Source organism: Chiloscyllium plagiosum, chromosome 3 (assembly GCF_004010195.1).
Source record: "Chiloscyllium plagiosum isolate BGI_BamShark_2017 chromosome 3, ASM401019v2, whole genome shotgun sequence".
Classification (NCBI taxonomy): Eukaryota; Metazoa; Chordata; class Chondrichthyes; order Orectolobiformes; family Hemiscylliidae; genus Chiloscyllium; species Chiloscyllium plagiosum.
The window spans coordinates 37,177,113-37,189,623 of NC_057712.1; the positions used below are offsets into that span (position 1 = coordinate 37,177,113).

A 12,511-nucleotide genomic window follows, 5' to 3' on the forward strand; every position below is an offset into this window, starting at 1 on the left:
TAAAAAGCTTGATGCCATTCAGAATAAAGCAGTAGGTTTTAGTGGCACCACAGCCACAAGCATTTACTCCCTCCACCACTGACTGTCAGTAGCAGCAGTGTGTACTATCCACACGATGCACTGCAGAAATTCAAAGATCCTTACAGTACTTTCCAAACCCACTACTACATCCATCTACAAAGATATATGCAGATACATGGGATCACCATCACTTGCTTGTCCCCCTCGAAGCCACTCATCAACCTGACTTGGAAATATATCGCCATTCCTTCACTGTCGCTGGGCCAAAATCGTAGAATTCCCTCCCTGATGGCATTGTGGGTCAACCCACAGCACATGGACTGGCATTGTTCAAGAGGGCAGCTCATCAACACCTTAAGAGCAACTAGGAATGAGCAACGAAACCAGCCAGTGATGACCACATGCCATGAATGGGTAAAAAACCCTTCACTGATCGTATCTTTGTACACTCACTTAAACTCAGTAACATCTTTTGTAACCTCCATGTGTTCTTTAGCCCTATATTTCGTAAGGCTTAGGGATCAAAAGGTATGGGGAACAGGTGGGAATATGGTACTGAGTTAGATGATCAACCATACTCACGTCCCATGAATGAATTTAGAGAAAAACTCTCTGGTGTGACACCTCATCAAACGTCTTCTGGAAATCTATGTTCAGTATACCGAACAGCTTCCCTATTCACCGCTCATGTTACTTACTCAAAATACTCCAATAAATTTGTCAAAGATCATTTCCTTTTCACAAAACCAATTCTGCAAGATTATCTTGAACTTATCCAAGCGCCTGTTATGATGTCTTTAATAGTTTTCTGCATCTTCTAGGTGATAAACATTAACCTGTAGTTTCCAAGTTTACCAGCTTTCTGTCTCCTTCTCCATTTGTATAAAGACATTATATTTGCTATCATCCAATCTAGTAGGCCTGTTCCTGATTCAAGAACAGTTTAGAAAATCAAAATCAATGCATCAAATATCTCACTAGATCCTACGGTGAAGTCCATCAACACCCAAGATGCTAGTCAGTCCACAGCTCCAACAATTTACACATACTATCTCTGATGATTGTAATTTTCCTGAGCTTTGGCCTTCTTTCATTTCCTGATTTATAGCTTCCCCGGAATTCTCCTAGTATCCTCTAGGGTGAAGACAAATGCAATATATTTGTTCAATTAATTTGTCATTTCCTTGTTTTCCATTAAGCGTCCAGTTTGACTTTCTACAGAATCAACACTAACTTTTAAAAAAATTATGTAAAGTTTGTTTTTAGATTTCTGGCTAGCCTTCTCTCGCACTCCAATTTTTCCTTTTTAATATTTTGGTTATTCTACGTTGTTTTCTTATATTCTGCCCAACTTCCTGGCCTACCAACTGTCTATGTAGAATTATATGCTTTTTTTTGATATGGAGGTACTAGTGTTGAATTGGGGTGGAGAAAGTTAAACATCACACAACACTAGGTTATAGTCCAACAGGTTTATTTGGAAGAACAAGCTTTCGGAGTGCCACTCCTTCATCCAAAAGCTTGCACTTCCAAATAAACCTGTTGGACTATAACTTGATGTTGTGTGATGTTTAACTATGCTTTTTTAAAAAAAAGTCTTAGATTATCTTTAATATTTGTAGTTAACCATGGACGGTGTCTCCCTTGAAAATTTTCTTACTCTTTAGAATGTATCTATTCTGCAAATTCAAAAATATCCCCTAAATGACTGCCATTACACCTCTACTGACCTATCCTTTAGACCAATTTGCCCACTCACTTTACCTAGCTCTGCTTTCATACCATGAGAATTGCCACCATCTAAATTTAAAGTGAGTTTTGCATTCATTTTTTTCTCTCCCTCAAACTGAATGCACGAGGGCTGTTGTGGTGCAGCAATAGTATCCCTACCTCTGAGCTAGGAGGCTTAGGTCCAAATCCCACCTGCTTCAGAAGTACGTTCTAACATCCCTAGACAGATTGATTAAAAAAATACATCAGACTAAATGTAAAGTTTCAATCCTATTATGGTCACTGCTACTTAGGGGTGACTACACTAGAAAATTATCAGGATGGCACAGTGGCTAGCACCGCTGCCTCACAGAGCCAGGGAACTGGGTTCAATTTCAGTCTCGGGGGACTGTCTTTGTGGAGTTTGCACATTCTCACCATGACTGTGTGGGTTTTGCCAGGTGCTCCAATTCCCTACCACAGTCAAAAGATGTGCAGATTAGGTGGATTGGTCATATTAATTTACCTGTAGTGTTCAGGGATGTGCAGGCTAGGTGTGCTGGCCATGGGAAATGCAGGGTTACAGTGACAGGGTAGGAGATAGGATCTGGGTGGGATGCTCTTCAGAGGGTTGGTGTGGACTTGTTGGGTCGAATGGCCTGCTTTCACATTGTGGGGATTAAATTAAAAAAGACATTAGTTAATTCTGTCTCATTGCACAATACCATGTTTAGTATAGCCTGCTCTCTGGTTGCCTCCAGTACATACTGCTACGAGATACTAACAAACATTGTGAAATCAAAGCTATATTTGTCCACTTGCCTTTTCTTGTCAATGTATAGATTAACATATCCCAGATTATAGCTGCGTCTTTCTGATTATCCCATTATCTCTTCCTTTATATCCTACACCACTGTGTGGCTACTGTTAAGGGCCTAGTATATCACTCCTACAAATGACTCAGTTTCATTATCATTTCTCCTGAAACTGTTTCTAGATATTGTTTCCTGTGCTAAAACCGTCATTTTTGCAACATAGCTACTCCTCCACTTTTTCATACTTGCCTATCCCTCAAGATTTGGTCCACATCATTCTGCAGCCATGTCTCTGTAATGACTAACAGATCTTACTTATTAATTTTTGTTTGAACACACGGTTCAGACATTGCGTTCTAAGGGTTATTTCCATTTGGATACATAGCTATTAGTTTTATCCTTTTTTTTCCTGCAAATTCTGGTCTTACTGACTCCAAGATTAACTCTTGGATTTGTGCACTCTACTCTTCCCAAACACAGTCTGTTTAACATTTTCTGCTAATATCTTTTTCACAATCCTTGTCTCTACTCCTTGATTCCAAAACTTGATCCCTTGCCCCCATTATTCAGTTTTAAATCTTACCTCCCCCCTAGTTATGTGGTTGGCAAGAACACTGGCTCCAGCACAGTGGAGACTTTCCCATCGGAACAGATCCCACTTTCTCAGTACTGGTGCCAGTGCCCACAAACCAGAACCACTCCGAGTCATGCATTCACCCCTCTAATCGGATTTGTCCTGTGCCACCTTTCACATGGTTCAAATAATAACTGACAGATTAAACTGGAGGTTTTTGCCTAACTCTTCACAAAGGCTATGCAAAACCTCCACCTTTGTCCTGCTTGTGTTGTTACCTACATGAACCGTGACAACTGGATCATCCTCCTCCTGCTCCAAATTCCTCTTAAGCCAGGAGCAGATGTCCCAAACCCTGGCATTGGACAGGCCTCATATTTGCCTGGATTCAAGATCTTTGCTGCTGAGAACAGTGTTAATTCTTCTCACTATACTGCCCTCTACTACTGCTACAGTCCTTTTTAATTTCCTCGATTTTGTTTACTATAGTGCTGTGATCAGTTAGGTCATGCCCTGTAGCCCTCACTCCCAACTAAACAAGGTGAAAGAACCTCAAAAGTGTCAGCAATTGCAAAGGTGGAGTCAGGAAAAGATGATAAGCACAGAATTTTTTTAAGCAGGTAGCACACAAATGTGAAGTAAAAAAGAACTGATCAGAAACAGGTTTCTGAAGAATACAGATCTGAGGTATCAAGACTGCTTGGAGTAAGCAGCATGTGATTAAGAAGGTTTATGATAAGTTCAAAGTTCACTTAGGACAAGAAGTGAAATGTAAAATGCACATAGATGAGATAGTGCAGCAACTGAGAAAGGACAGGATTTAAGAGATTACAATTTGGAAGTTTAGTGAAGTGGGACATGGGGTGCTAATGTAATCCCAATATTTAAAAAAAGGGGGATAGAGAGAATAAAAGAGAATAATAGACCAGTGAGTCTGACGTCATCTGTGGGGAAGATGCTAGAGTCCATTACCACGGATTTTATAACCGAGCACTTTGAAAACAGTGGTAAAAATCAGACACAGTCAGCATGAATTTACAAAAGGGAATCATGTTTGACAAATCTACTGGAAGCATTCGAAGATTATTAGAGTTGATTGGGGCATCCACTGGATGTGGTTGATTTGGACTTTCAAAACTCTTGACAAAATCTCACAAAGAGATTGATAATATGTAAAGTTAATGTGCGTGGAATGGGAATGTAGTGGATTGCAATGGATAGAAAATTGATTAGCAGACAGGATTAAATGGGTCTTTTTCTGAATAGCAGGCAGTTGTTATTAGAGTACGTCAGGGATAGGTACGAGGACCCAAGCTGTCCACAATATGTGTTAATGATTTAGACGAAAGAACTAATTATATCGCAGAATTTGCAGACGAGCCAAACTGTGTGGAAGGGTGAGTTAAGGAAAAGCAGAGATGCTGCTGGACAGGCTAGCTGAATGGGCAAATGCATGGCAGATGCAGTATAAAGTGGATAATATGAGGTCATTTATTTTGGTAGCAAAATAAGGCAGCAGATTATTATTTGAATGGTTGTAAACAGAGAGGTGAATGTTCGAGACCCGGGTGTCCTTGTGCACCAGTGAAAATGTGCAGACGCAGCGGGTAGGAAAGAAGGCAAACTGCACATTGGCCTTCATAGTGGGAGGTTTCAAGTACAGAACAAGAATGTCTTGCTGTAATTATACAGGGGATTGGTGAGGCCACATCTGAAATACTGCCTGCAATTTTGATCTCTTACCCGAGGAAGGATGCTCTTGTTATAGACGGCGTGCAAAGGTTTACCAAGTTGAGTTCTGGGATGGCAGGACTGACGTATGAGGAGAGATTGAATTGGTTAGGATTTTATTGGCTGAAGTTTAGAAGAATGAAGGAGGATTTTATAGAAACCTATAAAATTCTAAATAGGACTAGATAAGTTAGATGCAGAAAGGATGTTTCTGATGGTGGGTGAGTCCAGAATAAGGGGCTGGTTTAAGGATAAGGGATAAACCTTCTGGGATTGAGATAAAGAGAAATGTTGTCACTCAGATTGATGAGCTTGCAGAATTTTCTAGCACAGAAAATGATTGAGGTCAAAATATTGCATACTCAAAAAGGTGATAGATAAAGCTCTTTGAGTAAAGGGATCAAACGAAATAGAATATTAGGGTATTGAGCTTGATGATCAGCCATGATCATGTTCAATGGCAGAACAGGCTCAAGGGGTCAAATGGCCTACTCCTGCTCCAATGAATTATTTAAAATAAAACTGAATGAAGAATACAATAGAGAGATGCTGAAAAGACTATGGTAAGATGTCAGGTCAAATAAGACTTTCAACAAGAAGCCCACCTGCAGTATCAAGCTTTGGTATTGTCCCAAACTTTGTTGAACTGAACTAGATTATGGATAACATGCACCTCACTTTCAAGGAAGAAGTGTACATTTTTAAGAACCTGATATAGAATGGCAGGAAACTCTCAGATGGTGGTAGACTGACAGAAAGGTTGTGGCCCAATGTCAAATTTTGTCTGATTACTGATTGCTGTGAAAATTCTTGGAACATTTTGCTATAATGAAGGCTCTATATAAAATCAAATTTTTCCTTTTATTGAATGGTTCACTTGCAGGATAGCAAACTGTAGGTCAAATCCTGAACCTATCCCCATTTTAGATATTACACGGAATGTCTCAGTACAAAACCAGCCATTCAGTTCGACAAGTCTGTGTTTGTATTTCGGGTCATAGCATGATATCAAATTAACCTCAGAAAAAACAATTCAAGTCTCATTGGCTAGGATTACAAGCTAGCAACATGGATGCCCATATACTAAGTCAGTATTCCCATCTACAAAAAGGAATGCATGATACCACAAAACTATGTTTTAAAAATAAAGTGCTAAATTTAGTCATGGAGGGCAGGATAAATATTTGCTGCAAATTTAACACTCATCAGCAAATTATTGTTTTAAAACAACATGGGAGATTAACTATCTCCTTGTCAATTCACTTCCATAGTTTCTGAAAGAGTCTTAAAATTTCAGTTATCAATAAATAATTTTGTACAACCATTCTTGTGTCACATCCCATGAAGTATTTTTTCTTACTTGGTTTCCTTGAGAACTTCCAGCAGCTGCTTTTTGGTAATTGCATCTTCTGTTGCATTTCCAGTGTATAAGTCGACAATTGAACGTTCAAAATATAGAGCTACTTTAGACAAAGCTCTTAGTTGAATTAAGTACAAAAAATAGAGGTTTTTCAACCTTCTTGGACCTTCTCCTTTTGTTTCAGTAGGATGAAACCGAGATTGGAATTCTTCTAAATTTGGTCCCCATCTATGTCTTCCCCACCCATCTGAAACAACAGGTTAAACAATAGGTAAAGTGACACATTAGAATGATACTTTCCATTAATACATTACAACTGGTAATACCTAGATTTATAAGAAAAGATCGTTACTGGTCAATGAATGCACACAATTTTGTAGTACAAGACGACAGTCATCATCTGGTCAGACAAAACACATTCTCTACATACACAGTCTAACAATCTTTCAGTTCAGCAAAATACATCAAATAAAAGGCAGAGTTTCCATTAGCTAGTTATTGCTCTTTTTTTAGCTTATAACAAATCCAGTTCTAAAAAACCACTGTGGCAAGACTGAAAAGATATTCATTTCTTGTGCATCTGCAATTCAGTAATAGCTGATCTGACTGAAGTCAGTTTCCCACTCCTGACTGCTAAGTCTTTAACTAACGAGAGTCAAAAGTAACCTACAGGCTCCTTAAAAAATATTAATTGACCCTACATCTACCTCTCTCTGGGAAAGAATTGCAGTGACTTGAAGCCTCCAAGTTATTTTCCTCCTCTATCTTAAATGGAAAATCTTTCATTTTCAAACTGTGTCTTACAACCATCCTATCAAGTTCCCTCAAGATGTTCTTGGTCTCACTATGATTATCACAAGTTCATTTAAACTGCAATGAAAATGGCTCTTATCTGACCAGAAATGTTTCTTAAAAAGGTGGTGGGAGGGTGAGGTAATCAAAGTCAAGTGAACCTTCTTCAAACTGCTTACAATGCAATTACATAACTGCTTAAATAAGGAGACCAAAACTGTACAACTGCAGCAAAACGTCCTTACTTTTCACAGAATCATAGAATTGCCACAATATGGAAGCAGGCCATTCAGCCCATCAAGTCCACATTGAGCCTCTGAACAGCATTCCACTGAGATGCACCCCCCCATAGCCTGTTGCTGTAACACTGCATTTCCCTTGGCTAAACCACCCAGCCTTTTATATTTAATTCTCCTAGCACCAGTGTTCCATTTGACCTTCTGATCACTTGGGTTCTTACATTAACTAACAATCTGACTTCTTGTGTGATATATGAACAGAAAATGTACCTCTATACCCTCATAGTTTGAATATAATTTCAGTATGATTGCTGTACTTTTAGCAAATGTGTTAAAGAAACAAGCAAAAGTGGTATGGCCAGCATAACGCAAAGCAGCATTTGAGAAACTGAAGGCCATCTTAATAAATGAACCAGTATTGACTGCCCTGATTTTCTCGACCTTCCAAAATGGCAATTAATGCTAGCGATCTAAGTACAGGTGCTGTCTTGTCACAGAAGGACAACTCAATAGAAAAGACAGTGGGTTGCTCCTCTAAGAAACTAAACCAAGAGTAAAACCAAAGTCCAACCAGACCATAGGACTGCTTTCTCATTAGAGAGATGGCTGTTGGTGGTTTAATCTGAGGGTCATCATGCCCCAGGCAAAGGGACAAATTGAGAAAGAGTTCCTCATGGTAATCTCAGCTGGTGCAGGAACTGAACCCACACTGTTGGTATTACTCTGCATCGCAAACTAATCACCCAGTCAACTGACCTAACTGATAACCTATCAAAAACAAAAGTACTCTGCTGCGGAAACAGACACTTTGCGATTGTTGTTAGCTCTTCAACACTTTGAAGTCTGCATCCAACAATGAAATAAGGAAATGATAATTTACACTGATTATAATCTACCAGCCTTTATTAAAAGGTTTAAAAATCAAGATGCAAAACAATTCAGTTGGGAGTTTTCGGTTGCAACCATTGTATGTAAAACAAATCATATTACTGGGAAAGATAATATAATCCCAGATTCTTTATCCCGACAGTAAAATGTCAGAATAATTTAAAGGCTTAAGGAATGCTAAGATTGTGTAAACGTTGGGGGATGGGGGGGGGGGGAATTGAATGAAAGTCTTGTTTTGTTTTTTGCCACATGCTTTATAATCAAGAACGGAGATGTGTAAAGAGTGTCTCTTTATATTTTATGCGCTTTGTAAAATTGCAGACTAAAGTGAGAAAGAGCATGTTTTGTAAGGGTGCTGTATGTTTTGAAATGAACTAACCAGATATCCTGGCTAAGCATTGTGTAAACAACTATTTACACAAACAGTAATTGATGCTTGGTTGGAGACAAATTGAAACTGAGGGAATGTACAGATGCATCTGTGGTTGCCAACAAATTGATTGGTATATGGACTAATGGGTAGATACCAATTAGAGATTTTTTTGCCTGCTGACAACTGTGAGATTGGTTCATCAGCATCTAAACAGCTTTGATATGGGCACAAGATACACAGAGGTGCTCAGTTCTTCCCCAGCTCGAAAACAACCTCTCTCTTCTCTGCAGTCAAAATGAATCTTAAATCTGAAGAATAACAGCATAACTTCCCTACAACAGTTGTTTTAAGTCAGAGATCTTTTATAAATGAACCAGCCATCTCTCTTACAAATGATTGGCAATGATCTGAGAAAGACAACTGAAGGAACACACTGGTTAGCAGAAGAATCATAAGAATCATAAGAATCATCTCAGCAACAGAATCAGAGAACAAAATCTACTGAACTGTCTTTCAGCATTTACACTCTAGTAATAACCTGTTTTCCCCGTATGCTTGTAAGGGGTGTTTATAATGGGATTAGAACTGTTACATTCTGGCAGTTTATAACTGTTTATCTTTAGCTACAGTTTAATTACTAGCAATGATAGTTCTTTTTGTTAAATTCAGTAATTAGGACTGTGCTTTCTATTAACCTTGATTTGAAAATCAAGTAAATTGGAAGACTGCATACTTTTTAAAATCTTTAACTTTTGTGACAACTCTGGGAATATTAAGGCTCAGTCACCAGCACACTACTTCAGCGAGTCTGAATTTGATTTATTGTTGTCACATGTATCAAAATAGAGTGAAACATGTTGTTTTGTGTGTTATACAGGCAGGTCATACCATACAAAGTGCATCAGGACATAGAACAGGGTGCAGAATGCAGTGTTACAACCACTGAAAAGGTGCAGGGAGAGAGAGATCAGAATTAACATTTGAGAGGTCTGTTCAAAAGTCAGATAACAGTAGGGAAGAAGTTGTCCTTGAAGCCATTCGTACTTCTATATCTTTTGTTTGATGGAAGAGAGCACAACTGGGCTGGAATGGGTCTTTGATGATGTTGGTTGCTTTCTCAAGGCATCAGGAAGTATAGGTGGAGTCAATGGATGGAAGGTTGGTTTGCATGTTGGACTATGGTGCATCTATAAAAATCGGTACGAGTACTTGTGAACATGTTGAATTTCCTTAGCGTCCTGAGGAAGTACAGATGTTGAAAGTCGTAACACAAATGTCATTCAATTTTGATCACTGCTATCAAGTGGGTGCCTTCATTTTGAAGTATAAATTAATCTTGTCTGATTGAACATTACCAGATCTGAGAAAAATTGGACACTCTGAACGGACATCTTAATACTCCAACACATGGATACTTATTGCAAGTTAACCAGTAAATAACTCTCCTGATCTGAACAAAATGTTCTGAAGTTTTAAAGTAGGAAATTATTTGCACTTACCATCAAGTAGATACTTTGCACTGAGGTGTAGATTGATACTGGCATGAAGCCCAGAAATCAACCTATAAAATACTCTCTTTTCAAGGCACAGACCTACAAGCATGAATGTTCACATAATCAGTAAAATTAGAGCACAGTTAATTTATCTTACAGTGCAGAAAAATATATAATTTTACAGAATATAAAAATTTACCTTCACATTAAATTACAAAATGTCTACTGTTTCATTTCAAAGGAGCTCTGAAGGATGCTTTGAAGTGATTAAAATTGCTGTTCAGAATTATTCCATCAATCCTTTCACTAACTCCAGTATCTCACTTAGTATCTATATCTAATCATACTTTATTGAAATAAAACCTCTCCTTATAAACTACTGACTAATATTCCTCTGCATTCTTATTCCTCAAGATAGTTCACACCAGTTTACGTTTTGAACATTAGACAGCATACACTATAACTGTGACAAATAATCATGGCCATAAGTTTAGCCTTTTCTCCTTTTTGAATCATAAATTAGGTGCTTACACCCTTCAATGGAGTGGGTGTTTAGTGAGGGAGATGATGTCTCACTCTTGCATTTACCAAAGGTTAATGCTAAAAAGTCATGGCCTATGGAATTACATGATAAACAGTGAATTTTGTTTTCAAAATAAGTATGATTGATGCTCAAAAATAGATGATGATGATGTGCAATTAAAAGTGCAACTAATAATAAAATGGTGATAAGATTTCCATGTTTCACAGCTATTTGAAACACAGGAAACAGCAGCAGGAGGGGATCATCCAGCCACTTGACCCTCCTCCATAATTCAAAATCATCATGGCTGATCATCCAATTCAGTACATTGTTCCAACTTCCTCCTCATACCTTTTGATCCCTTTGTCCAAAGAAATATATCTAACTCCTTCTTGAAAATATTTAATGCTCTGGCCTCAACTGCTTTCTGTGGCAGAGAATTCCACTGGCAATACTAATCTATTGCCATTTACAGAATAATCTGTTCCTGTTTTACTGCCAAAGTGGATAACTTCACATTTATTCATATTACACTTTGTCTGCCATGCACTTGACCACTAACTCAACTTGTTCAAATTATAAGTATCCTTGCATTCTTCTCAACAGTTCACTCTCCCACCCAGTTTTGTGTCATCTGCAAACTAGGAAATATGGCAAGCTTTAGTTTAATCAGCATATTAAGAACCAGCACTCTCGATAAACCTGTAAAAACGTGTCTAAAATATTAGGTTTTCTCTGAAAAGTCCGAACAGTCAGTTGAGCATGAGTGAGAAGGCTCTCTGCTGGCAAGTTTTAAGGCAAAGTTACATTATTATTTAAGTGATTTATGCTGTAAATTAAATATATCAGTGACAATGTACACACCCAAATCATGTTTCTATTACTTAATGTGTGTGTTTTACAATGGTTATATAAAATATCTTGATCAACCTGAATACTTGTTCAACTAGCACAGTCATAGCTACTGGTTAATAAAAATATCTAAATCATTTATATATAGTGAATAGCTGGGTCCATTCACTGATCCCTGTGGTACCACTACTACTAGCCTACTGCTCAGAAAAAGGGCTGTTTATTCCTATTCTTTGCTTCATACCTACCAAGCAGTTCTCTCCATCCATATCAGTACGTTAACCCCAATCTCACCTGCTTTCGTTTTACACGATCTCTGATTTGGGACCTTGTCAAAAGGCTTCTGAAAGTACACATAGACCACTTCCATTGGATCCCCCTTATCAACTCCAAAGTTACGTCCTCAAAATATTCCAGTAGGTTTGTCAAGTATGATTTCCCTTTCACAAATATACGCTGACTGTCGGTCCTGCCACTGTTACTAAACTTTTTATAATGGACTCCAGCATTTTACCTACCATGTCAACATAACCTGTAAATAGTTCAATATTCTCTCTGGTTGTTTTCTTAAATAGTGGAGTTATGTTGGCCACCCTACAATCTATAAGGATTGTTCCAGAGTCTATAGAATAGAGTCATAGAGATGGACAGCACAGAAACAGATCCTTCAGTCCAACTTGTCCATGCTGACCAGATATTCTAGACTAATCTAGTCCCAATTACCAGCACTTGGCCCATATCTCTCTAAACCACCCTGTTCATATACCCATCCAGATGACTTTTAAATGTTGTAATTATACCAGCCTTCACCATTTCCTCTGGCAGCTCAGTCCATACACATACCGCCCCATGGATAAAAATGTTGCCCCCTATGTCCCTTTTAAATCTTTCCCCACTCACCCTAAACCTATGCCCTTGGGTTCTGGACTCCCCCAACCCAGGGAAATTTACCCTATCCATGCCCCTCCATTTTTTAATAGACCTCTAGAAGCTCACCCCTCAGCTTCATCCCCAGCCTATTCAGTCTCTCCCTATAGCTCAAACCCTGGAAACATCCTTGTAAATCTTTTCTGAACCCTCCCAAGCTTCACGACATCCTTCCGATTGGAGGGAGACCAGAATTGTACTCAGTATTTCAAA

General features: G+C 38.5%; 1 protein-coding gene across 2 annotated transcripts in view; it reads right to left on the reverse strand.

Annotated features, from left to right (window-relative positions):
- ero1b (endoplasmic reticulum oxidoreductase 1 beta) overlaps positions 1-12,511 on the reverse strand; it is an 84,774-nt gene that overhangs the window by 19,997 nt on the left and 52,266 nt on the right. For both annotated transcript variants that reach the window (XM_043680077.1, XM_043680085.1), the window contains exons 11-12: positions 10,003-10,095; positions 6,212-6,458 (exon numbers count right to left, since the gene is read on the reverse strand). In XM_043680077.1, the coding sequence (XP_043536012.1) occupies positions 6,212-6,458; positions 10,003-10,095 (340 nt within the window). The remainder of the gene's footprint in view (positions 1-6,211; positions 6,459-10,002; positions 10,096-12,511) is intronic.